We start from the raw sequence: 25,762 nt of genomic DNA, 5'->3' as shown, positions 1-25,762 counted from the left end.
TAGGGGTTTCGTTCCCTCCATACACCGCCTGAGGAGGGCCTCTCCAGGGTAGTTTTTGGTCTGTAAGGCCCCAGAGGAGATCCTCTGCCAGCTGGCACGATTTCATTCTGTCATCTAAAATAAAACAGCCAAAAAATAGAAGCTTTATTTTCAGACTCAATGAGTTCAATATACAAATCCCCCTTTCCTGTGAGTGACCACCATAACCCTCCGTGCCTTACAGGGATCGACCTGGCGGACTTCAACCAGAGGCTGAGCATTCAGAGGGTGAGGGAGGAGGATGCTGGGCTTTACCTCTGCAGCGTCTGCAATGCCAAGGGCTGTGTGAACTCCTCGGCCAGTGTCTCCGTAGAAGGTACCAGCAGCCACAACACCCCTTGGGGGTGAAACCGTCTGACAGGAGCGTGTCCAAGGTCCCATGCCTCTTCCCTGTGATACCAGGCAGCAGGGGGGCAGTGAAAGCCCCTTAGAGCATCTGTAGTCCAGAGAATGTTTAGCTTGGGAAGCGTCAAGCTACTCTGCTCTTCTCAAAGTCAGCCTGCTCAGACAGGCTTAGCATGAGGGGAAACACACCTCCCTGGTCTCTCCACATCCTGAATGGGACAGCCGAGCTGGGGTAGGGAACGGGCATCTCTGAATCTGCAATTTCACTCCCGTCCCACAGGCTCTGATGACAGGACCAATGTGGAGATTGTCATCCTGATTGGGACTGGGGTCATCGCTGTTTTCTTCTGGATCCTCCTTATCCTCATCTTCTGTAACATCAAAAGGGTATGTGGTTGTCTCTCTCCCAGGGCACGTAAGGGCTGTAGTAAAGAGGGGGACAGGGAATGGCTTTTGCCAGGGGAAAGCAGGTTGAGGCAGGCAAAGGAGGCATCTCCTCACCCGCTGTGTTGGCTGATCCCCACAGCCTGCCCATGCAGACATCAAGACTGGCTACCTCTCCATCATCATGGACCCTGGCGAGGTGCCTTTGGAGGAGCAGTGCGAGTACCTGCCCTATGATTCCAGCAAGTGGGAATTCCCGCGAGACCGCTTGCGCCTAGGTGAGCTGAGCCCCATCCCCACCACTGCATGCTGCACCCAGGGCTTCCCACCAGCCCTTCAAACTCACCCTCCAGGTTTCTTACACAATTTTGTGTATTTAATGCCTACTGTCTCAGGCTTCCCATCTTCTCCGTACTGTCCCTAAAGCCCACTTGTACCTGGGAAAATCTCTTTGGGTCTCTTTGGCAGGTCTGAGCCAACTGTAAGCCCAGACTCTCCCAGCATACCCACAGGCATCACTGAGACCATGAGACCTCTGGGCATGCTTTAAAACACACCCCTATGTTCTCCAACTGGCGATCAGGACACAGCAGCCCAGTTCACGGGAGGTACCCTGAGTTCAGGACCAGGAACGCAGCCATTATCCTCCTCATGCTGAGACACCCACCTGCAGTCTCTTCCCTCTGTCTGGGAGGGTTAAAAGGGCTGCAGACTGCCTTTGATGCACTGAGCAGTGACGTTAGCCCTGGCTGTTCTGCTGCAAGGTGTCACAGTTACCTTTCCCACACGGCCTGTTTGAGGGCAACAAACAGCCTCTCACTTCTGCAGGGCCATTTCCTTCCTCCACTTTGTCCATGCCAGCTCTGTCTCAGTTCCTCCCCTCATCCTCTCTCTTATTCTCACCACCAAAGCAAGCAGCCACCTGGAAAGGGCATATATTGCACTCCTTCCTTTTCCTTTATAACCCTTTTTCTTTCTTCATCCCATGGTTTCCTGTAGGGTTTTTTGTTTTTTCATCCCATTCTCCATGTGCTGCACCTGCCTTCCTTCACGCTGCCTCTCTCTTTGCCCATAGGTAAAGTCCTGGGTCATGGTGCATTTGGGAAGGTGGTGGAAGCATCAGCATTTGGAATCAATAAAAGTAACAGCTGTGAGACCGTAGCAGTCAAAATGCTGAAAGGTATGTGGACAGCGAAGCAGAATACACGGTCCTTGTGGATATAAAGGGTGCCAGAGACAGTCTACCTTGTAAATGACTGACTTTTGCATAAAACATTTTCCAGGGCCTTAACAAATGCCTTATCTCCCTTAAGCACTCCTGGGTGCTTCTGCTTGAGCCAGCACTGAGCTTAGGGGAGAGGAGCTGGAGCCAGTCTTTTAATTTATGGCTTCTTGGCCTCTACACATTTGATCCTCTTGGCCTTCCTCCGTGAATGCTTTAGCCCCACCCAGCTGCACTGGGAGGCAAGTGGTAGAGCAGACAGCAGGGACCTGGGGAACTCAGCTTTCAAGGAAATTTAACTGTCTGCAAAGGCAAAGAGTAAGATCTGTCTCGAAGGAAGAACAAGAATCCAGAGCCCCTCTCTGGCAGGTCACCAAAGAAAATGTTGCTCCTAATTACCTTCTTCAAAATGTTCCTGTATTTCATGTTTATGGGCCAGGTTCAGAGCTGGGTAAAGAAGCACGTTACAGCTCTGGAGCTTAGGAGGGCTGAATTGGCTTTGCATCCAAAGCCTGGTCAATCCACAGTGAGATTTTAAGCCGCGCTTTCAGACAGGCATCCAGAACATTATCCTGTAATTTGGCAACCAACAAAATATCAAGGCAGTCCCCAGTCAGCAGCGGCCTGTACATAGAAACTGAACCATGGCTTGGCTCGGGAGCACTTACCACTGCAGGTGGACGGGTGATCCGCATGACAATTGCAGAGGGAAACCTGGCCATACAAGGCTGTTTTACAGTCCTTTGAGGCATGGCTCTTACCTGGCCCTCCAGCTGCAGCTCAGGAGGATGTTTCTCTCTCTCAAACTAAATTTGCAAACACCCAAGTAAGGCAAAATGCATATGGGGAAGGCAGAGAAGTATGAAAAATGCACACAAAAACAGAGAATGCACCTTTAGGGTAAAACAGAGGACCAAGAATTGTTGCAAATTAGGCAGTCAGAGAGAAAATGCAGTACAGAGAGCTGACAGGGGCACAATGCTGTGTTTGCTATGGGAGAGGAATTATAAAAAGGTCTTCTGAGGCAGCTCCTATCTTCAGTCACAATCAAAAGCCTCAAATGTCTTTTTGTTTCTAATTTTCCTTAAAACAGTTTTATAGCTCTTTATCTCTGCTTGGAGGCTAAAAGGGCAGAGATTCAAATGTGTGCATCTGTATGTAAGCCTCGAGTAATATTTTTTCCTGCACAACTATTATAAGGAAAAAATTGTTGGATGCAGGTTGTGTTGGGTCCCTGCACCTGAAGGATGCACCCTGTGCATTACAGCAGGGATCCTGGGAGGCTCTGCCATTTCATTTGGAAACATGCAATAACAAAATGTATCGAGGCTTTGGGGTCACAACCTCCCCAGCAAGACTCACATTAATGCCGTGCTAAGAGGGGGCACAAAAAAGCTGCAAGGAGGCATCATCATGACATGGTTTGTGTGTTTACAGAGGGAGCTACCGCAAGTGAGCACAAGGCACTGATGTCAGAGCTGAAGATCCTCATTCACATCGGGAATCACCTCAACGTGGTGAATTTGCTGGGTGCCTGTACCAAACCCAATGGTAAATATCCCAGGGCGACAGGCTGGGCCTGCTCCCAGAGATCAGTGCTTATCCCCCGTGCCATTTCTGCTGGCCACAAGAGTGACTGCAGGGACACGTGGGGACGTTATCAGTGTGTATGTGTGTGCTTAGCCTTGGTGCCGCAGCATAGCAGCACTGCATATTATGTGAATTGGCACAAATTCTGATTATTCCAAATCCTTGCCTCTTTCTGATGTTTGATTTCTTCTCGTCAGGTCCACTCATGGTTATCGTTGAGTTCTGCAAGTATGGCAACCTCTCCAACTACCTGCGGACCAAGCGGGAAGGGTTCAGTCCTTACAGAGTAAGTAACCTCCTTTGTCCCTAGGGACTTGTTCCATGGCTAGGGAAGGAAGACATGCAACCAGAAACATAACCCAACAATGAGACAAAGACACCCTCTGTCTAGCAGTAGGTCACCTTTACAAAGTGATGTTGGCTCATGGGTAACATCAGGGAAGAAATTCCTGTCTGAAGTGGGGAACAGGTGCTTCCAGACCAAAATTACAGTCTAAGAGCAGGACGTGTAGCTCATGGGTGCAGGAACTGCACTGTGTGTTGCCTGCTGAGGTTTTTGTTTTGATCTTCTTGCTAGGAGAAGTCACCCAGGCTGCGTATTCAGGTCCAGTCCATCGTGGAGGCAGTGAGAGCAGACAGGAGGAGTCGTTCCAGAACTAGTGACAGTGCTATCTTCAACCGCTTTCTGATGCACAAGAGCCAGACAGCACAGCCGATCCAGGAAGGTAATACCCCAGCTTTGGCAGTAGCTCCTCACCTAGTCCGTCAAGAAAATGCCAGACTTGCCTAACTTGGGAATGGGGAGAGCCCAGCAATGGGCAGCTGGGACCCAGCCTCAACGCCGATCACTCCACTATTGTGTGGCAATTCCCTGAACAGGGCTATTATATTCATCTGTTGTCTCTTGGAATAGACTTTAGAAACCCTAAAGGGAGGATTAAGTCACTTAAAATTTTTTCTTTAGCCTAAAGAAAGAAGAATTGAAGGGTTTCCTCAGTGGGTCCTACCTAGGGCAGGAATGATGGGTTGACCTTCAAAGGCCCTTCCAGATGTTTTACTGAAGTATTCTGGAAGTTGGACTCATTCTCCTCACACTTGAACAGGTTCCTGCTGTGTGCTTTCTGCCACCTAGGCAGAAAATCCTAGGTGGGAGACAGTTTCTCCAGTTAGCACCAAGCACTAGCTGTATCTCACCCAGGGGCTATTTGTAGCCTGCAGTCCTAGAGACAGGCAAGGAGGACAAGAGGCCACTCACTGTCTAACCATTTTCTTGTACTCCTGGGCAGTGGATGACTTGTGGCAAAGTCCCTTGACTATGGAAGACCTGATCTGCTACAGCTTCCAGGTAGCACGTGGCATGGAGTTCCTGGCATCCCGAAAGGTGAGTTCACCCTTTCCAATGCTCCTTTCTTCTTTTGTGCATACCTGACTAGAAAAGGCCTGGTGAGGTCCGTCCATGTAATCACAGAGCCTCTCCCATGAATAGCCGGGCTCTTTGACTGGCTGTTTCCGATCTCTAGTATTGCAGTGTGAACTTGTTTTGTGATTTATCTCTACAAAACCATGCACCCAGGGGGACTGCCTGCAGCCACTTTGCAGGTGACACACAGAAAGATTCAGTGATCTGCCTCATGCCCCTCAAGAAGTCTCAGGCAATGCAGGGATGGGAACTTAGTCCTCTTGCATTTCATCCTCTCTTTAATAATCTCTTTAATTTTTTTTGTCTTGAGCTCCTCCCTGCTTCCACTATTTCCCCATTACAGATCAGGCTGGCAAGGGAAGGATAGGGATGGGGGGTGCTTTGCTCTTTATGATGGTGGTTCCTGTCCCTCTGATTTTGCCCCTTCTTCTTCATGTGCCTTCAGTGCATCCACAGAGACCTGGCAGCTCGCAATATCCTGCTGTCAGAGAACAACGTGGTAAAAATCTGCGACTTTGGCCTGGCCCGGGACATCTACAAGGACCCTGACTACGTCAGGAAGGGCAGTGTGAGTGCCATCTTCTTAAACCCTATACAGATTAGGCCTCTGGTGAGGTGTTGATAAACTACTCTGGGGATGGAAGAAACTGAGGAAAAGATAAAAAGGGAGGAGTGGAACCACTTGCATGGCTGGGACCAGGGACCATTGGCCCAATAATGGAGGTTCAGTCCACCACCACCAGGCTTCCATCTCCTTCCTTTTGCCCCTCAGCCCTTCAGCACTATTCTATCCTCATACTCTTTCAGTGTGTTTGTCCCTCCCCCTGGCCTAACCAAACCTCCACTCCTCCATCAGGAGGATCAGGGCTATTGGCTCTGGTTCCTGAATAAGCAATTGTGCCCCTTGTCTCCCTCCTGCAGGCCCGCCTCCCCCTGAAGTGGATGGCTCCAGAAAGCATCTTCGACAAGGTCTACACTACCCAGAGTGACGTCTGGTCCTTTGGGGTCCTGCTCTGGGAGATCTTCTCACTAGGTGAGTGCTAATGAGGGCCACATGCTGCTGAGGGAGGCAGGACTTTCCTCCCACGTCGCAGCTTGGTGGGTCAGTCTGTGCAGGAGGCCCTGGCGCTCTGCAGCATGTCTGAGGAGTGACAGGAAAGACATCAGTGTGGGCAAAAGAAATATGAAGGCCATATCCACCCGTGAACAGGGTGATGGGAGGCAGCCTCCTCCCCACTGAGGCAGTGGGGCCTGTCTCATGCAGCAACAAAGACATGAGCTGTGCATGAGAAGTGACCACAGCTCCCATGTGTTTTGGGAGGAAGGGCAGTCTCAGGACATGGACTGTTTTCTGATGGCACACTTCATGTTCCCGCTTCCTCACCCCTCTTCAAACCTCCTTTAGGGGCATCTCCATACCCTGGAGTCCAGATCAACGAGGAGTTCTGCCAGAGGCTCAAAGATGGTACCAGGATGAGAGCCCCAGAGTACGCCACAGCAGAAATGTGAGTCGGATACCTCGTGGATCCCAGCGTAGGGCAGGGCAGGCCCCTTTGTGGGATGCAGAGACTTTTCAGCGAGGGTTTGAGCCAACATCTCCTCTCCTGGGTTTGAATGCAGGACAGAGCTATCTAGGAACACCAAATCCCTTGCATACCCTCTCTGGGATGGTTCTGTAAGCTGTCAATGTGCTTTGCTGCTCTGGATGGTATCTGAGGTGTCCAAACTGGCTCTGTCTGAGCTAACAGTTATATTCAACACAAAATGAACCAGCCCCATTGCAGCCCCCTTCCTGTAGGTCCGTGGCACAAAATGTGCTGGGTACCAAGCTTTTCTTCACACTGCAAGTACACACTGTGCCAGCAGGCACCACATGGGTAGGAGCTGCAGAGCCGGGTAGGAGGGGGTTTCTGTGGTATAAAACCAGTGTTTCTTCTCGGCAGTTATCGTATCATGCTGAGCTGCTGGCATGGTGATCCCAAGGAGAGACCAACTTTCTCCGACCTGGTGGAGATACTGGGGAACCTTCTTCAGGAAAACGTACAGCAGGTGAAAATCTCTCTGTGTCCCTGTACAGCTCCAGACTGCTAGCTCCCCCACTGTGCCCTCCTCTGACACCCCAGACAATGCAAAGCCTTTGTATAGGCCAAGGGATGAGACATCGTTTCCTGGATCAGACAAGTCTGTCCCCCAGGGGTACTGGAGACAATATTTCTGCAATAGCCTTCTCACTGAATCCTAAAATAGCTCCACTCCTTGCAGGGCGGGTGCCCTCTCAGTCGTCATTCCAGCATTTCCATCCTAATCCCCAGATGATTATTTGAAATTTTTCAGCTGACTCAAGGCCCTGGCACTCCTGCCTCCCACATGACTGCATAATGAAAACCTGGACTTCACCAAGGTTTCTGAAACTCTATCTTCAGATCTAAATGTCAGGGCCATGTGAACTAAACAACTGTTCCATTACAGCAGTCAGATATCCACAATTCTCTGAAACTATTACTAATCACTGCCATGCAGTAACTCACCAGCACTTCTAACTGCAATGAATGTGCAGCTCTGCTATTAACTTTTTCTTGATGTTATCAGAAGTTATCTGAAGATGAGAGCTAAATGCTTAAAAATGAGTACTGACCTATCCTGCCCCTCTGATTTTAACCTTTCAGCACTGGATCCCAGCACAGGCATGACTAAGTCACGGTGCTTTGTCCATGTAGGCTGAAGAAGTGTAGGTGCCACCGGACTGAGTTGTTTTCCTGCTCACACACACACCTCCATGGACCTGCACCACTCACAAACACGTAACTCAGTGGGCACAGAAATGTCCAGGCAGATATTTTGTCTGAGAGAAACAAAAGACATAAAATAGGAATGTTCTTCCCCAGCTCTGATAGTCTCTGTAGAGCCCTTTCTAGCAGGAAAGGCCTCCCCTTCTTGTAAAGCCACTGACTGTTCTTCCTCCCAGGAAGGGAAGGATTACATCCCACTGAATGACTCTCACAGCTCAGAAGATGATGGTTTCTGCCAGGTGCCTTCCTCTGCCCAGCAAAACTCAGATGAAGAAGACTTTGACATGAGGATACGTTGCCACAGCCTAGCAGCAAGGTGAATCCCCTGTGAAAAGGGCTGAGGGAGGCCCGCGGGCAACCAGTGACCTGAGCTGTAAAGAAGTTTGAGGGATATGAGGAGAACCCAGTAGTGAGAGGTTGGAAAAATCTGGGGTGATCAGGTGTGATCCAAGCACTTAGGCCATAGTATCTTGCTCATAAAAACAAAATCACTTTCCTTTGCTGAGAAACAAGAGTCCCCAGTGTCTGAGCCTGACATTCCTCCTCTTGCTTCAAACTACAGAGCATCACATCCCACCCACCAAAGGCATGCCAGCTCATCAGGTAGATGAGGAAAGAAGGTGTCAGCTGAGTCTCTGCCAGTCTGTTAGTGCAGGATCTTCATCCTAACTAGTCTGTTCCTATCTAAACCAGACAGTTAGGCCTAGGCTTCATATCTCCAGAGAGCTGTGATGGTTTGACACCTGGGATCTATATGGCATTACTCTGCTAATCCAGAGTGGAGATGTAATCAGTGCCTGATGCAGTCAGGAAGTCTGGGTGCTCCCTACTGTAGAAAGAGGGGGACAAGAGGCCTAAGGTGACCATATTCTCCTCCAAAAACACACCATTTTGGTTATTTACCTCCCTGCATACCTTGGTTGCAGGGAGAGGAAGTTGAATTCAGCTCCTGTTTATTCAGGACGTTGGCTCTGTTGGTTTTACTGAATACTGTATGCTTCTGTGGGCAGATATTACAACTGCGTCTCGTTCCCTGGTTGTTTGACGGGAGGAAATCAGATCAGGTGTCCATCCAGGATAAAGACATTTGAAGAGTTTCCCATGACACACACAATGTACAAGGCACACCCGGTGAGTAGCATCAGAGTGGGGTTGAGCAGAGGGGTGAAAAAACATTCAGCTGTTTCCTTACACATTTGCTTTTAAGATCATGGAAGGAAAGTCACTTCTATCTAATGTCAGTCTGTCTGCGTCATTCCTGTTCAGTCTGTCCAGCCCTATGCACATTCATTTCTTCACCTGGCACATAGGGTTTTTCAATAGCACAGCTCCTACTCTCTGACTGTGAAATAGGGAGGTTTAGATCTGCAAGCAAGGACTACAAAGGATCTCAGAGAAGAGCCTGCTCTTCACCCTTCTCAAATCTGTAAACATAGCCTGGTTAAGCAGACTGAAATCCAGCCATGACTAGATAAATTCAGAGTGCTTGTCTGCACCTGGAGCTCCCCTATCCTGACTAACACAGCAGTGTGCAGTAGGAGCACTCCTGGCTTCTGTGAACTGGTCTGGTACTTACATCTCCTGTGGTTGCAAAACTTAAATCATACCATTAATCTCAGATGAAAATCTCACCTCTCATGGGTTTCATGGTAATACATCTTCCAGGCAGGGAGCACTCTCTTTTTTTTTTTTTCCCCCAAAAGTAGCATTGAATTGCCCACACAAATCCTACATTTGAATGTGTGGCTTAAAAGCACCTAGGAAGTCACCTAAGAATATCACCAGCATGCTCCATGGTCTATCTGGAAGTAAAATGCCCCCACTCCTTTTTCCCATCACAGATACATATGATCTCATCTCCCGAATGATTCCTCCTCCCTTCCCAGTTTGATCAGTTGACAGGGATGTTACTGATAACTCCTGTTGCTTCCTTCCAGGACAATCAGACAGACAGTGGGATGGTTCTGGCATCTGAGGAATTTGAGAGGATAGAAAACCGACACAGAAAAGAAGGTGGATTCAGGTACTCCTTAAGTCTAGCCACTCAGATCTCCCTGCTGCCAAATGCAATGAGACAAGAAGGAGCTCTTGGCAGCTCTCTGTAGGGTATGCCTCTTGGGGCTCTCAGCAGCAGCAGAGCTGTGGGCTCTGAGCCAGAGAAGTCCATGCACACGTTAACAAGAGGCAAAGTGCACCAATAACAGACCTGCCTGCTGCTTCTTAGGTTTTAAAAATATAAACGACGCCCATTCAACAGACCGAAATCTGTTCTGTAAGGCATGAGCATGTGTCCACTAAGATGATGAGACACAGTGGAATGACAGTGTCATCAGGGCTCTTTATTGCTAATTGGCATTTTCTGGTGAAGTGTATCAGGGCTTCTTCAAGGAGTGGCAGGCGGGGTAGACTGAAACCTGGTCGCTGCCACCTCCTTGGGGTTCACCCCAGCCCTGCCAAGTTTCCTTCAGCCCTGCTCCATGTATTACAGGGCCCTGATGTGGCATGGCAGGGATGGTCCAGGCCTTAGGACTTCCTGCATGCTGGTACTGAGGCTGGCAGGTCAAGCTGGCACTCTCAGGGCTGAGGATGTTACAGGTGGTTATGTCCTTGCCCCACACTTGGAGCCTGAGTAAGAACATGTCCTGCTCATCTCTGCTTGGTGCCAGAGCAGGCTGAGACCTTATCTCTGTGACTGTATTGAGTGAGCCATGTCAGCACGTGTATAGACAAGGCCAGTCCCAAGGCTCTTCCTCTCCTCCTCTCCCTCCCAACATCAGATCAGTCTGGTCATTGTCCTTGCCCTTAGCCATAGCCCTGTGGTCTCTCTGCTGTTGTATCAGACTGTCTCCTGCTTCTTGTCCTTGTCCTCTTTTCCCTAAGGCACCTTCCTGTTGTCTCCTACACCATGGGCTTCCTGAGGGCCCATCCCCTAGCAAACACTGCCCTTAAACCTCCCCTTGAATGTGTCCCTGCCTTCGCTCTTGTGACTTCTTGTTTGTCACCTGGTGTTGGCAGGCGCAGAGATGTGGTTGCTGCTTTCCTCCCACATCCTCTTCGTTGTCTTCCTTTGTTTCTTTTCCCCCATCCTCGCTGTTGGCTTATATCAGCTTCTGTTACTCCTGCCAGGTCTAGGAGCAATTGAGGTAATGTCTCCTGCCTCTCCCTGCTCGTTGGGGTCCCAACCCTTCCCTGGGCTTCCCAGAGCTATCTAGAGGAGGTAAAATAACTTCATATAACTCTGTGGCTGGGTTACACGCAGGGTTTTTACAACACATATGGGCTGTGGTTAAGTTTAGAGCAAGACCTGGTGTTGGGCTTTGAAGTGAAGGTGTATTAGGTACATTCCTGACCCCACCGCTGCCCCGTGCATTAACAGATGATGTCTCCTGAACCTGGGATCTCTCTAAGCAGGACAGAGGCTTTCCAGGAGTGCTCAGACTGACCTTCTTTGTCTCTCTTCCTCGCAGCAGTAAAGGGCCCAGCCGAACTGCAGAGCTGCCAGGGGAACAGTCAGACCTGCGGGGCAGATGTCGGCCGTTGTACGGGTCCCAGGTCGGAGGCCAGACTTTTTACAACAGTGAATACGGGGAGCTGTCAGAACACTCTGAGGATGGCAGCTGCACCCCGCCTGGAGAGGGGGCCAGTCCCCCCACTCTCCATGCTTCCTTCTTCTCCGAGCAGTACTAATGGCATCAGGCCCCAGAGACGCCCTGCTGAGGCATCCCCTTCCACCCTCCAGGCACATCATCGGGGTCACTCAGAGCTTCCCCTTCAACCTACACCCAACCCCAGCAGGGAACCCACCCAAAACCAGATGGGGAACACTGATGTCCTTGGAACCGCAGCTTGACGGCCCACGCAGCACCTCCAGCTGCAACTTCTCTGCGTCGGAACTGGAGAGAGCACCTTGCTGATTCCTCGGGTTTCTTTTATTTCTGTGGCTCAGACAGATGCATTCTCCTGGCGACTGGGTGCCTGTGTTCAGCACTACAGCACCTTCTGCCTAGCATCCAGCCTCCACTCAGATCAGCTTCCCATTCAGAAAGCCCATTTCAGGTCAGATATAAATAGATGTGCCTGAGTCTCAAGTTTCTTCCTGGTGTGCAGCCTGAATGTTTTTCCTTGGATTGCTTCCTCCTCCTCTCCTCATGATGTCAGCTGCTGAGTCGCAGAGCAGAATCAAAGGGAAGAAATCCCTAGTGGTGGTAGCAGCAAGAGCAGGACGTTTTGAAGAGGTGTACAGAGAGATCCCAAGGGATCTTTGTAAACGTTCGTGCACGCTGTTCACTCTTGGGAGGCACCAGTGTACACCCAGCCTATATATCCTCTGCAAGCAACACCCACACCCCTCTCATTTCTGCTGGTGGCGACCTGTCAATCTACCTTACCACTGGGGCTTTTTCAGCCATCTCAACACAGCCAGTGCTGAGTAGGTCACCAGCTGATGGCTAGAGCCCTCCCAGTGAGATAAATAGCCACTCTTTTTGCAGGCGCTGAGTGAGACGGGGTTTTATATTCTCTGTGCTGGGAGCAGGTTGCTCACAGGTCTCCTGCTCTTGCCTTCCCCTTCTCCTAGAGCAGTGCTGAGATCATTTGTTGCTCGAGTGAGAAATTAAAGCAAGGCTGTGTTAATTTCAGCTGGCTTCTAAACATAGAGTGAAAATGGGTTGTTTGCTGAGAGGAAAAGCATGTAAGTGGTAGGGAGTGAAATGTTTATTTTCAAGTTGCTGCAAGGGTTTTTGAAACAATGGAAGGAACACAGCTCCAGCAACGAGGTGCTCTGGGCTGCATCTCCTTGTGTTGGCAGTGCTGAGCACCAGAGGGCAGTGCCTGGCCAGGGCCCAAGCCCTAACCCTTCTGGATGGACAGTTCTGCACCATGACCTTTCCTGCCACCCTGGTTCCCTGGCTCTACGGAGGCACTCTCTGCCCCATGGGCTCCTCTCCAGTTTCCATCGCAGAGCCACCAGCACAGCGTACCTGTCTCTGGAGGACTGAGAAACATTTATTTGCTGAGGAACCATCTCATCACTTGGGCCCTTTATTTCTAAAAGATACCACATGAATCAGAGCTCTGGGGAACCTCCACAGCCCCTCTCAACAGATTTCTGTGCTGCTGCCTCACTACTTTCCACCTACTTCTTTCCATCCTGCTCATAATGCAAGAGCTCAGCCACAGAGCACGGTTACATCACCACCAGGAGTCTGGGCGAAGAGGCTCGTCTGAACAGCTTGTCATCTTCCCTTCTCCCACACGCCAGAGGCTGGCAGAGCTCCTTGCACCAGGGCATCTCAGCACCGGGGAGTTTCTGCCTGAAGGCCACACCTCTGTGCATATAGGCAAGGGTTTGGACTTTTAAAATTGTGTTTCCTGCCAGACACACTGTTTTCCCAAACTGTACTTCTCTTACAGCAGAAGGTATTTCCTGACATGAGCCTGTGAGTGCTTATGGATGACTTTCCCAAGTCTTAATTATAGTTGTCTGCACAAGTGTAATGGGGAAAATTTATTTAGCACATGGGAAAAGCATGGCTGTCATTCAGATTCTCTAAACCTGTGCAGAGCACCCGATGTTCCCCTCCCATTTCATGGCAGCAGGATGACATGGCTGTGATTTCCATGGCAAAAAGAGGCACAAAACTGGACCGACTTGAGCCAAGCTGGCTCAGGACATGGAATTAGAAACTGCATGTGACAATTAATTCCCTGACTTCTGCTGGCGTCCCCTGAAGTTGCCAGGAATTTAAATATCTTTAAGTAATTGTTATGACTCAGGAAGAATCCTTCTGGCAGGAGATGCTGGAGAGCCAGGCCAGGGAAGTAGGACAGCCAGTGGGGTCTAGGCCAGGCCAAATTCTCCTGCCCTCGTCTTGCCCCGGTTTTTGGATGGGTGGTTTCTTTGACAGAAGGAAGGCTGCCTGTGCCCTGTGCTGCTGGGGGTCTCCACCAGGATTCACATGGGTGGAAGGTGACAGACAGAGCTGAATTCAGGTTGCTCTGTTGGTAATGTGCAGTGTAGGGCCCACATTTTCTTGCTTCCGGTGCTTCACAAACAGTTCTCTGCCTGGAAACACAGCCCTGTCTGAGAGAAGGCCCAATAAAGATGTCTATAAATTAATTAACAGTTGAAAAACATAATTCCAAAGTAGCTACAAGTGAGGGCTAGAAACATGCTAGCAAAGCCAGGCATTTGCAGGGCACTGGCAGGATTCCTCAACAGAAATGGGACGGAGGCATCTGAGCGCTCTAGCTGGCTGTCAGCACTCCCAGTAGGCCGGGACAGCTGCACCGGGGCTTTAGGTTCAGCTGTAAATTGCTCACAAGCATCATTGTGGAGAAGGGTTACTTCATTAGAGCTATTGTTAAAGATCCCCTGCTTCACACTGGGGAAAGCACTGAAGTGACATCTGAATTTAAACATTCAAATCATCCAACCCCACAGAAGTTTATTTTCTCTGTTTTGTACCATCTTGGAGGGGGGAAAGAATCAGATTGTATTGTATCTGCATCAACAGCCTGGCACAAACAATGTAGCCTTAATACGAGCAAATGCTGGCTCCTCTTTCAGACACTCCTGATGAGGAGGAACAATTGTAGTGTGGGATACTGAAGAGTTGTTGAGACAATTGTACTTTTGCTCTCTTAAAAGTATACTAAAATTAGAGTGTACAAACCTGATACCCTTCCCCACACTCTTGCATTATTTCTGGCATTTTTTTTACAGTCTTCAGATAAATGTGAGCATGAAAAGAAGCTGGTTTGTTCTGGTTTTGAGGTGAGAGGCAACAGCGTTTTCTGTCTTTCCACAGCTACAAGAAAGTATTTCAGCTTTTAAAACCCAGGTTCGATATTTGTGCCTGTTCTGTTCACAGTGCACTGTTTTGTTTTGTTCAGGCCTTTTACTGGAACACATAACTGAAGCTAAGCTATTTATCATCACCCTCTTTTAAAATGACCGTTCCCAGTCTACACACAGTCTTATTTTTCCTTACAAAGTGTTGGTGTTGAGAGGACATTCCTCCTTCATGAAAACAAAGTGTTTGGTCCCCTACTTGCAAATACACGTGCGTCTCTGAAGAAAAACCTGTGTATCAAGTAACACTTCATTTATATTGCAATATTTTAACCTGGTACCTGTTGTTGCTACAGCAGCATTCAATGTTTCAGTGGACTGCCTCCGAAGCAAGTAGGTTACAACATGGGTTATGTGTGAGTACAAAAGTGTGGTTTGTGTGAGCGTTTTGTGGGTGAGTGGGTGTTTGCATGCGTGAGTTTCTCCTACCAGTGAGCGTACGTGAGTTTTCATAACTCCTGTTGAGTCTTGTCTCTGGAAGTTCACGGTTATGTATCAAACCAGTTAGAACACTGCTTTCTTTCCTCTCCTCCTATTGTACTTGTTATCCTTTGTCATTAAGAGTTTTGTTGTAATATCTAAATGTGAAAATGAATAAAGTCATAACTGGCAGCAGCGCTCTGGTTTCTGGAGGCAGCCGCTGCCCACAGGCTCCACTCGGCCCCAGCTCCCAGCGCGGCTCAGGACATCCCCGCTCCAGCTTGCAGAGGCGACCCTGCACAATTAGCACATTTCGGCTTTATTATTTTTATTTTTGTGTCCCTTTGCATTTCCCACATCCTGAAGGAAACAGCTGGGCTTTGTGGCATTTCCATGCAGGATGAAACTCGGCCCTTTCTCATGACGAAGCCGGATACGCGCTGGTTAAGCTTGCTGACAGGACCAGCACCCTCACCCCTCCGCCATCTCTCCCACACCCTCTCCCATCCTCGCCGCCCCAAGGCCCGGTTCCTGGCCTCCGGAGGCCGCCCCTCGGCCCCTGTCGCCCTCCTTCACCGCACCGCGGTGCCCCCCGGGCCGCCCCCTTCTCCTCAGCGCCCCGGCCCCGCCGCGGAGCCGCCGCCTCTCGCCGGGCGCTCCCCGGGGAGGCACCGCAGGGGGCGCCCTCAGGCCGTGGGCGGCCGCGGGCCTCGGGAGGGGAAAATGGCGGCGGGGCCGAGGGCATGGGGGGAAGCGTGCTCCGCCATGGGAGCGAGGGGCTGCGGGATGTGGGCTGGGGGAGCACTGGATGCAACATTAAGGGGTATATGGCCATTTCTCCCCCCAAAACAAACTAGAGGAGCCAGGGTGAAACCCGGCACTGCTCCATCTTCACCCACGCGGTGACCTGTGAAGACCTCAGAGCCATTTGGCTGACAACAAAAGGGGCCCTGCTGCCGTGTGCTGTGCCTCGGCGTGAGGAGAGCAGTGGACGTGTCCCTGAGGCAGCCATCGCAGCCGGAGCGAAGGGAAGCTGTGCCCGTCCAGGGGGCTTTGGCCGCTGCCAGGCTGCGGGCAGGCGCAGAGGAGCACTCATGGCCGTGCTGGTTGTGTGGGGCAGAAACACATTGCAGGAAACGGGACAAAGCAGAACAAAAAGCAGACCTTTCTTGTGGTTAGAAAAGGGAAGTGGGGAGGCTGGATGCAGAGCTCATAGTGCTGAAAAATCAAGCTAATATCTGCTCTGCAGGAACGATGGCTCGGGACCATGGTCTGCACAGAGCAGTATCAGTGTGTTTGCCATGACTCTTGCCCTCCTGTTGCTCCTTCATCTGGGGTGAAAGGCTTGGTGAAATGTTTAGGGGCTATTACCGGCCTTTGGTTCCTCACCCAGCGTTTACCGAGAACGGCAAAAAAAAAAAAAAAGAGAAAAAAAAAAGAAAAACAGAAACAGAACATTCAGCTGATGCTTCACAAACATTTCCTGGATTTTATTGACATTTCTATGGAGCTTTTCATAGACAGCATCTCAGAGGATCTTAACAGCGCCACAAGCTACGTGCCTTTAGCAGACCCCGCGGCTCCCCTCTGCTCAGAGACACAGGCTTGCAAAGCCTTCTGCCTTCCTTGGGAATGACACGGGACTCTCTGAGGGAAGGCTTAGACCCACAGTTGCAGCTAAGTGTAATAAATAGAATGTGCTTTTAGTGTGTTGTCTTACACACGTTTGACTAGGTGCATCACGAGTGGATAAACTACAAAACCTTCCAAGAGAACAGTTTGAGAAGATGCTTAGGTTAAGCACAATGCTTATCAGAGGGCCTCGCAGAGCAGCTGGGGAAGTCACCAGGGAGACAGTATCTCGGAAGAACAGCAGCACAGTTACTCGTTTGGAAATTTAGAAAATATCCTAACCCACAGCCCTGCGGTACTTTTCCTTGCCATAAATAATTTCCAGATAATTTGCTTTTCAAAAACAGAGCAGGCCGTTACGCTATTTAGTTACTTTTCCGGTCATGAAGAGGCTCAAAGCCTTTGTAAGCAAGAGGGCGATTCGTCAGGTCCTGCTTTAGTTTCACGCGATTTGCGTTTATTCACGTTTCAGTGCGGGTGAGGCTTCCCATTTCAGCACCGCAAAAATAAGGAACCCCACGCTAGGAAGGGGCAGTCGCAGGCTGAGGCCGAGCTGCCCACAGCCCTTCACACCTGCAGCTCTCCCTCCTACCCACCCACGCGTGCTTTTAAGCTCCCCCGTGTTTATTTTTGACGGCTTCGAGGCCGGGGAGCGGCGCTGAGGAGCCGGAGCAGCCCCCACGCCCCCGCAGCCCCTCACAGCGCCGCTCGCCCCCAGCCACCACCGACCACCCCCGGGGCCCTCAGCACCGCCCGCGTGACGTCACCCCCTGTGACCCCACCCACCCTCCATCGGGGGGGCGTGGCTTGCACGTGCCCCTCCCCTCGCCCTCGTGGCGCCGGGCGGGGCGTAGCGCGCCTGCGCAGTGCGGGCAGCGCCGGGCTGCAGCCGGGGCGCCGGGCGCGGAGCCGGGCAGGGCAGCGCGGGGCAGGGCCGGGCATGGGGCGGCAGCCGCCGGCCGGGGCAGCCGGCCGGGCCAGCAGCGGGGCGCGCCGCCCGCCGCACTAAGCCGAGCCGCAGCCCAGCGGCCGCCTGCGGGGGCCGCCTCCTCTTCCTCCTTCTCGCCCCCGGTGCCCGCCCGCGTCCCCCCGGCGGCAGCATGAGCGCGGCGCCCTGAGCTGCGGGGTCGGCGGAGCGGGGCTCGCCCCTACCCCCCCCCCCCCACCCCAGCCCCAGCCCCTCAGCGGAGCGGGACCCGCCGCCACTTCCCTGGCTCCTCCCATGGCATGAGCCCGCGCTCTCCTCCTCCCCCCCCTCCCGCCGCCTGCTTTCGCTCCGTCTCCCTCCCCGGGCCGGCAGATGGGATAACGTGCCTCGCTGCCACCCCCCCGTGCCGGACCGGAGCGGGGGGCCCGGCCCCAGGTCAGCCGTGACCGCCGGTTCGGCTCGCCCGGAGGCCAAGATGAACCCGCGGCGGGGCCGGCGGCCCCCGACCGGCGGCTGCTCGGTGCTGCTGCTGCTGCTGTGGCACTGCTGGCTCTGGCCGGCCGGAGCCGACAACGCCAGCCAGGCGTACTACACCGCCCTCATCAACGTGACGGTGCTGAGCCCCGAGCGGGGCGGCCCCACGCTGCTCAGGATCGACCGCGGCCGCTACGGGCAGGATTCCCCCAAGGTGGAGGTCAAGGGCCTGCTGGTGGCTCCCGTGCCCATCAACGGAGGTAACGGCCTGCGGGGGGGGAGGAGCTGGCGGGGGGTCCCTGCCTCTGCTGGGGGTCCCCGATGCGGCTGGGGGTCCCCACTGCACTTGCCAGGGGTCCCCGATGCGGCTGGGGGTCCCCACTGCACTTGCCAGGGGTCCCCGATGCGGCTGGGGGTCCCCACTGCACTTGCTGGGGGTCCCCACTGCACTTGCCAGGGGTCCCCGATGCTGCTGGGTGTCCCCACTGCACTTGTCAGGGGTCTCTGATGCGGCTGGGGGTCCCCACTGCACTTGCCAGGGGTCTCTGATGCTGCTGGGGGTCCCCGATGCTGCCTGGGGGTCCCCACTACTGCTGCCGGGGGTCCCCAATGCTGCCAGGGGTCCCCGCTCCTTGCCACTCCATCCGCTCCCGTTTCTGTACACCTCAGCCTCTTCTCGCTCGTCGGCGAGGCTGTTGGCCTTTGTCTGAGCTTTGCAGACTTTCCTAGAGAGCTCTGGGAAAAGAGCAGGGAGAAGTTGCCCATGGGGAAAAAAGAAAAAAAAAAATCCATGATCTGGCTTTAATAACAGCTCGGCATAATGGGTTTAGCCTGAGTAGGCTGGTCGTATGGAGGGATGTAGGCTTTATTTCTAAGCTATAAAGTGTCAATAGAGATGGCTAGCAGCACGGTTACAGTATTACTGTGAATTTCAGAGCAGCTGCACGGTCACAGCTCACTGCGATGGATATGCATCTGGAAGGCCTTAAGCTTTTGCAGCTGCATGGAGTCATGATTATTGAGTGAGCGTTTCTCAAAAATGCTTTTTAAGCTGTCCATCAAGACTCAGAATGACTGGAGCCATCAGGCTGTTACTCTCATGTCCAGGCCAAAACGTGCTCAAGTTTGTAGTGCTGAACGCTGTGTCGTGCTTCCCAGTTTTATTTTTATTAAGTGAGGCTGTTGTCCATTCGTTCTTTTCTGAGAAATGTTAGGTTTTATAGAGAATGCTAACTTAAACAGGTGAGAGTATTATCTTGGTTTTTGTTTGAAATGAGGCATTCAGTCACAATGATGTGATTTTAATAGTATCTTATTTTAAAAACCTTTCATGACACTATCTCAACTGCCATCTTTAAGAAATGGACCGCTTGATGGATCACAGTGGTCCCAACCTGTCTTCTGGGCAGTAAAGCTCTGAATAATGCATTAAATAATATAATCAATTAAAACTAGGCTGCAAGTGGTGAATATTAAGAGGGTTTGTTTTTGTTTTGTGTCTTTTTTTTTGTTTTCTGAAGAGTCAATAACTACTGTATTATTAAAACCTCCTGAGAATTTACCAAATCTTAAGATCAGGAAGATATTTTGATGCTTCTTCAGAGCCAAATACCTCCCGCTAGGCAGCTTCTTACCTGCTACTAGTATATATGGAGCAGGCTGTGCATCTGCACATGCTTGCCGGTTTCATTGAAGCTCTATTTCATTACCTTTATGAAGTGTTAATTAGAATATATTTAAATAGCACCTTTGTGGGGGCAGAGTGAGGGAACAAATCTTTGAGCAAGCCTGCTGCAAAAGGACTTTCATTCATACTTCAAATCTTACCTTTAGCGATGCTTTCGGTCAGCTCTCACCAGGTAGGCTCCGTCTTTCCTTCGTCTTCTGCTTCGTGGTGTCCCTCAGACACCCCAACTCGTGTTCCCTGCGTTAAAGGAGGCTGTCCTGACAGTGCTGGGTATCCACCAGTTATTGCAAGAGGTATTTGGGGTTAAGGGTTTAGGGTTAAGGCTGTTGTGTTTTGATACATGCAGGGTGTCACATCTTTTAATTCTTTTAGTAGCTGTGTTATTTGTCAAGGAAAAACTTTTGATACTGATTACTTTTAAATCTACTTCTCTTGCTCTGATCTATTCCAACGCAGAGTCTTCGCTAAAGTGAGATTAAAGCACAGAGGGGCTGACAGCTTCTTCACCAGAAGCTAATGGTGAGGGGAGAGCCAAATAACTCAGCACCCTGTAAGGAGTATTTTTATACCTTGCTGCTGAAGTATATGGCAATGAATAATTTCAGTGAGAAAGCACAGCAGGAATCGTGAAACTGCAGGCCTGAATTACTGCAGTTTTGACATGCTGCAGTCATTAAAACTTTGTTGTTGGGGAGGTTCAGTTCTCTCCTTCTGTTTGTCAACAGAAGGTAGTTAAAGCGAATGCTGCTGTTGCTGTCTTCCTCTAAAATTCTTCTGAAGTGTTCTGTATAGACAGTTATATACTAGGCATTTTGTTTTAATTCTGCCAAGACACGCTTCATGTGGTTTTAAAATATTTCATGTAGCAGGAAAATCTGGAGTATGTTATGCTCTTAGTTAAGATGTTCTTGAACGCTTAAGAGTCATGATTTCATTCTTCTGTTTTATTATATCTGGCTTTGATAAGACTATGCTGTTCTGCTGTCAGTGATTGCTCTAATGCCTTTTTATCAGCCAGTTTATATTGCTGTAGCACTTGTTTGCAAGGTTTTTTTTTTCCTTAATAGCTCTTAACACAAGTAGCTAGTGCCAGCCTCTGCAGCTAGAGCAGTAAATGATCTGCTCGATCCCCAGTTCTCTTGCATCTGGAGAAGAAAAGCCCTCTGCAACTGTTTGGAGATACCTTGGCTTTGAAACTGCATTGGAGTCAGGAACTGACCTGTTCACAGACCACTGGATTGGGTCATCTGCATGAGAGCTAAAACGTCTTCAAAGTCACATTTCACATGCTGCATTAAGATCCTTTATTCCTTGCTTGCAGGGAAGTAGATGGATTTACTAGTTCCCAAGTTTACTAGTGTAGGGTCAGTGCTCTGCAGCTGAGCATACACCATTTTTAGTAGCACAGCCTGGGATGTCAGGTGTTACACTGTAGGGTTGCTTGTTAACTTGTGTTCTTGAATATGCCCACAATTTTATTATTTTTGAAGTTGTCAGTCCCTTGTGATTACCCATCGTTTAAATTGCAGTGCAGAACAAATTCAGTCACTTCTGTTTCTTTAGCAGAATCTCTTCTCTTCAGTTCAACCTTGCCGTGTCAACACATGTATCAAAGCACAGCTTCCCTGGACTTTTTATAGACCCTCGTATGAAATTGATACTGGCTTTCAAAAGCAGTGCTGCTCCGTAAGTGATACGGCAGTAATTCCATGGCTGCTTGTAAAAGTGGAGCTTGAGTGATTTGTCTGATGCAGCTGGCCATCAGGTGCACATACAGCACCTGTGTGTGCACATCTCTCGAGTCATGCTAAATGCTCGGTACCAGCTGAGTTTCCCTCTTGAGCTTTCTTCAGTTCTTCCACCTCTAGGTCCTCTCCTTATGTCCCCTAACCTCTTAGTCTTTTGTTGTGTCTCAAATGACTTCTTACTGGAAGGCAGTTTTAAAGAGCTTCCGGATCTGGGTGCTTGTAGAGTATCAAAAACTGTTTCTGTCATCCTGCATGGGAGCATAATAGCAAAGTGCATCTTAACAGCCAAATAAATGCAGCTTTTCTGACAGCACGGGTCAGGTTTGTGTCATCTGTTCGGTAAGGCTACTGAGCACTTCCCATTCAGTCCCTTATTTGGTTATTTTTGTGGTAACTATGTGGAACGAGATACTTCACCCAAAACTCTTGCCTTAGGTGCATGCATGGGCGTTCTGCCCCCTGCTTGCACGGGGCCTGGCCAGCACCTTCCTCTCGCTATCTCGAGCTGAGCCAGAGGTCATGGAAAACTGCCTTTGATTCTGGGTAGAAACTGCTGCGCTTTGGGGATTAGTTCCCTCAGAAACGTTATCCGTGTTTAGCAGGGCTCTCCCGTGGCTGTCAGCTTGGGGTTGCTCTGATTTCTCTGGGCTTGGATGGGAACCTGAGGGCTGGGAGCGGAGCCTGGCGTGATCTCAGCAGTTCCCTTGCTGGCAGCCAGCAGGAGGCAAGGTTTGTTGGGTTGGGTGCTCGGGTGGGGAGGCCAGGGGGTGACGGAGGTGGGACCGATGGAAGTGAAATGCTGGCGGTGAGTCCAAGACTATGGGTTGGGATGGGAAGGGCTGCACGCAGGGCAGGTGATGCTGTGTGAGAGCTCCTGGGCCCTGGCTCGTGTCCCTGGGGACTGGGACAGTACTTTAGAAAGGAGGAAAAAACACCTTGGGACAAGGTGGAGGTAGGGAACAAATACTGGCATGAGAGCGGGGTTGGAGGTATAGCTTGTGTGTGGTGCTGTAGCATTCTGTAGCATTGACACTTTATAAATGTGTTATGTGAACAGGTTTTAGCTGCAGAAGGTCTAAAATGACACTTTCCTGGTAACTGCAGAGCTTTCGGTGATATCCAGGCAGAAGTGCGTGTTCCCTCCTGCCCGGAATACAAAACATCAAGCCGTAAGAAAACGGAACAAGCAAATGCATCAAGAAGTGCAGCTTAGTGGAGGGAAAAGTGTGTGCTGTGCATGCATCCTTTACCACTCATCTCAGTATCCAGCTTAATTAGTAGTCATTAAGTGATAACAAAACTGGTCTTTATATTGCAGTTTATAGCTGTAATTGTAGTACACTTACTGAGCTAACGAGATTAAATCTTAACTATTACGGGACTCAGCTTCGCTGACTTTCTTTTGTTTAACTTCTTCCCTGAAACAAGATTGCCTCTTGTGCAAAGAGTTTCTCCTGGTGGTAAAGCCACCTTTAGTCAAAGCAATTACCTGAAATAGCTCTTGAAAATAAAATGCTGCCACGTCTAACTCATTAATGCAACTTTTAAAAAGCAGGAATTATAACTGGCTTGAGTAAGGGCTGTACTGATAATAACACAAGTACCAATGTATTGGAGAAAATGTGTGTTACAGGTGTGCTATTAAGCCGTAATTGGATAGCAAGTACGAGGAGCCTTCCCTGAAATAGGAAAGAATCAATGCTGCTGTGCTGCTCTTATAAATTTCCCAGCTGAATTCCCTTTCTGGAAACTTTATCCTTTTTGTTTATCAGGAACATAATCGCGTTGCATGGGTCGGTTCTGCAGTCGGGTGCATTGCGTGGTGCCTGCCTGGGCAGCGCGGGCTGCGTGGGATTGCATCTTCCGCAGGCTGCCTTCTTTCCCAGTGAGTCTTCGGATCTGCTCCCCTCAGATATCGATGGTGTCTTTCCACCTATTGTATTACAGTGACTGAAGGTCAGACTGTGAAATGATTTCTGTACGTGGATTGGAGACCAGCTCTGGTGACTGATGCTGGCCTGAGAGAACAGAGCGTTAGCTGAGATGCAGTCAGTCGAGGTATCTGACCATTTAAAAAAAAAAAGGGGGGGCGGAGTAAGATAAAGAATGATATCAAATAGTTAATGCCCAGGATGGTGGGGTTCTGGCACTGAGCTTTCCCTGTTGAAAGGGGGCAAAGTCTTGATAACAAACACCACAACCATGGCCTTTCTTTTGAAGTGGGCCATCACAGGTGTGCTCTGGACAGTGCGAAAGCAGTGTGAACACCCCATATGGGAAGGAAAGCAAACCCAGTCGTGGTTCAGAGGTGGAAGGGAATAGAGTCTACGTTCAGGCAGGTGTGTACTTCTGACAAAGCCTTTATTGCTCTGACAGCTGACCTGTTAATTTCATTTTTGCTACCAAAAAATGGGCCCTCCCTCTTGGAGGGGAAAGTTAAAGGACCTGGTGAGCAACTGGAAAAGATGAGGAGGAAAGCGCTGTTGCTGTTCAGATGTAGGCTTCAGTCTTCAGCAGCTGAGGAAGCCTGGTTGGATCTATTGTAGTATCAACTTCTTTCACATGAATCCCTAAAATGCTGTCACAAATAGTACCGTCCTTCAGTGGGAAGGGCTCTTGAACTTAAAAAAAAAAAAAAAAAAAAGAAAAAGAAAAAGAAACAATTATATGCAAGTTGAGCAGTCTTGTGTGTTGTGCAAGAGGAAATTGAAGCTCTCCTAAAGCTGGAACAAATGTGCAGCCTGACTTGTGGGTACTGAAATCCCAGCTGATCCTTCTGTAAGGAGGCTCCTCGGTGGTGTTGAGGCTTACAGTAGGGAGGGAGGTATTTACAAGAAAATTGAACATCGCTCTTTAACCCAGCAGGTTACCACTCTTAACAGAAAACTGTCTTTTTGCCAATGTGTTCTTGATACATAGGCAGACACAAAGAAAGGAAAGGCGGAGTAAATAACTTATATTTCAAATTAGCTTGAACAGTAGCGTGCCTATAAGCATACAGGAAGCTGTTTCCCTACATTTTCTGCAATTATAAAGTTGCACGAGTGACTTCTGATCATATCTTTTTATGTATTAGCGATTTGTTTTAGAATAACTCTAATTTAATGTGAAAGCGCTTTTCATTCTGGCGTGGACATCATCCAGGTAATATTTGCAAGTCCCAGTCTTCTAGATCCCAACTGGACTTTGGACAACTGAGCGTAGATGACATGGTAATGGGGAGCTATCAATGATGATTCCTGCTGACACTGTTCATTTATCTGTCCCTTACAATGCAAATTGATGTGCCTGGCAGGTTAGGTGTATAGCAGATGTTTTATTGTAGCCAGCTGGCTATGTTGGAAGGCTGAGCATGCCTATAAGACTTGGCCTCTTTATGGAGCGTATTAAGTGTATTGAAAAGATGAGCAGAGAAAAACGGACTTTTCACTATTGTTCCAGAATTTTATTTGGTTAAAAGCAAATAGTTTCTTTAACATCTGTGTGATGTAAATAGGGTGCTAATGTAAAGTGGGTTGTGACTTTGTACTAATTCTCAAGTGACTTGTAGTTACTCAGTTCAGGTTTATAAAAAAAAAAAAAAAGATTTTCAGTAATATTATTGTTACTTAGTGCAAAAGTAATATTGTCAGTTAAATCTTCATCAGGACATACCAAATCACCTTATCAGTGATAACATGCTGTTTGTGTCGTGGTGGTTGTTGGTCTACGCCTGGAAAGCTTCAGTATTGGGACATCTCGCTTCCTAATCCTGTTGGTCCAGTAACATTTTGTAGCTCTGTCCACAGCTCTGAGAGACTTTGATCTCTACTGTAGTAGAAAATTTGTGCTACTTTTCCCACAGATGCTGTTTTTATCTCTTACCGCTTTCCCTGTCAGGGTTTCAATTTGCGTGGCTTGAAATTTGGAGTTTAAAGGTGCCTACATAAGCTTTATAAAACCGGATTGTATAACAGACTTTTCAGAATGCTACCTCCCTTTTCCAGATGCCTTTTCCCTTTTATTGCTTTTGATTTTCCATTCTAGTTAATAACCCATAATCTAGATTTTGGGGCCATTTTTGTTACCACTCTGTATTTTAGCTTTGATTGCACAGAAGCGATCACGTTCGGTCCACGTGCATAATCCGTAGGGTTCCTGCTCTTCTTCCTTCCCGTATATTACAGAATTTTTGGCCGCAGTGTCTGCTTTCAGAGTTAATTTTAGCAGCCTGAGGAGGTTCTGTGGAACA

General features: G+C 49.6%; 2 protein-coding genes across 6 annotated transcripts in view; both read left to right on the top strand.

Annotated features, from left to right (window-relative positions):
- Positions 1 to 15,254, top strand: part of FLT4 (fms related receptor tyrosine kinase 4) — a 56,886-nt gene extending 41,632 nt beyond the window's left edge. The window contains exons 15-30 of one of the 3 annotated variants that reach the window (XM_040573440.1): positions 224 to 355; positions 665 to 771; positions 911 to 1,046; positions 1,844 to 1,948; positions 3,428 to 3,541; positions 3,778 to 3,866; positions 4,158 to 4,305; positions 4,867 to 4,961; positions 5,446 to 5,568; positions 5,922 to 6,033; positions 6,406 to 6,505; positions 6,944 to 7,049; positions 7,966 to 8,105; positions 8,800 to 8,920; positions 9,727 to 9,812; positions 11,260 to 15,254. In XM_040573440.1, the coding sequence (XP_040429374.1) occupies positions 224 to 355; positions 665 to 771; positions 911 to 1,046; positions 1,844 to 1,948; positions 3,428 to 3,541; positions 3,778 to 3,866; positions 4,158 to 4,305; positions 4,867 to 4,961; positions 5,446 to 5,568; positions 5,922 to 6,033; positions 6,406 to 6,505; positions 6,944 to 7,049; positions 7,966 to 8,105; positions 8,800 to 8,920; positions 9,727 to 9,812; positions 11,260 to 11,476 (1,931 nt within the window). In that variant the 3' untranslated portion in view covers positions 11,477 to 15,254. Of the gene's footprint in view, positions 1 to 223; positions 356 to 664; positions 772 to 910; positions 1,047 to 1,843; positions 1,949 to 3,427; positions 3,542 to 3,777; positions 3,867 to 4,157; positions 4,306 to 4,866; positions 4,962 to 5,445; positions 5,569 to 5,921; positions 6,034 to 6,405; positions 6,506 to 6,943; positions 7,050 to 7,965; positions 8,106 to 8,799; positions 8,921 to 9,726; positions 9,813 to 11,256 lie in introns of all 3 variants that reach the window. The other 2 variants (XM_040573438.1, XM_040573441.1) reach the window with 2 other exon arrangements.
- Positions 15,255 to 17,559: 2,305 nt separating this feature from the next.
- RNF130 (ring finger protein 130) overlaps positions 17,560 to 25,762 on the top strand; it is a 48,025-nt gene continuing 39,822 nt past the window's right edge. The window contains exons 1-2 of one of the 3 annotated variants that reach the window (XM_040573468.1): positions 17,588 to 18,004; positions 18,058 to 18,356. In XM_040573468.1, the coding sequence (XP_040429402.1) occupies positions 17,922 to 18,004; positions 18,058 to 18,356 (382 nt within the window). In that variant the 5' untranslated portion in view covers positions 17,588 to 17,921. Of the gene's footprint in view, positions 18,357 to 25,762 lie in introns of all 3 variants that reach the window. The other 2 variants (XM_040573465.1, XM_040573467.1) reach the window with 2 other exon arrangements.

The sequence above is a fragment of the Cygnus olor genome, chromosome 14, assembly GCF_009769625.2.
Source record: "Cygnus olor isolate bCygOlo1 chromosome 14, bCygOlo1.pri.v2, whole genome shotgun sequence".
Taxonomy (NCBI): domain Eukaryota; kingdom Metazoa; phylum Chordata; class Aves; order Anseriformes; family Anatidae; genus Cygnus; species Cygnus olor.
Note: the sequence above shows the minus strand (reverse complement) of the source record. Positions and strands in the feature narration are given on the sequence as shown.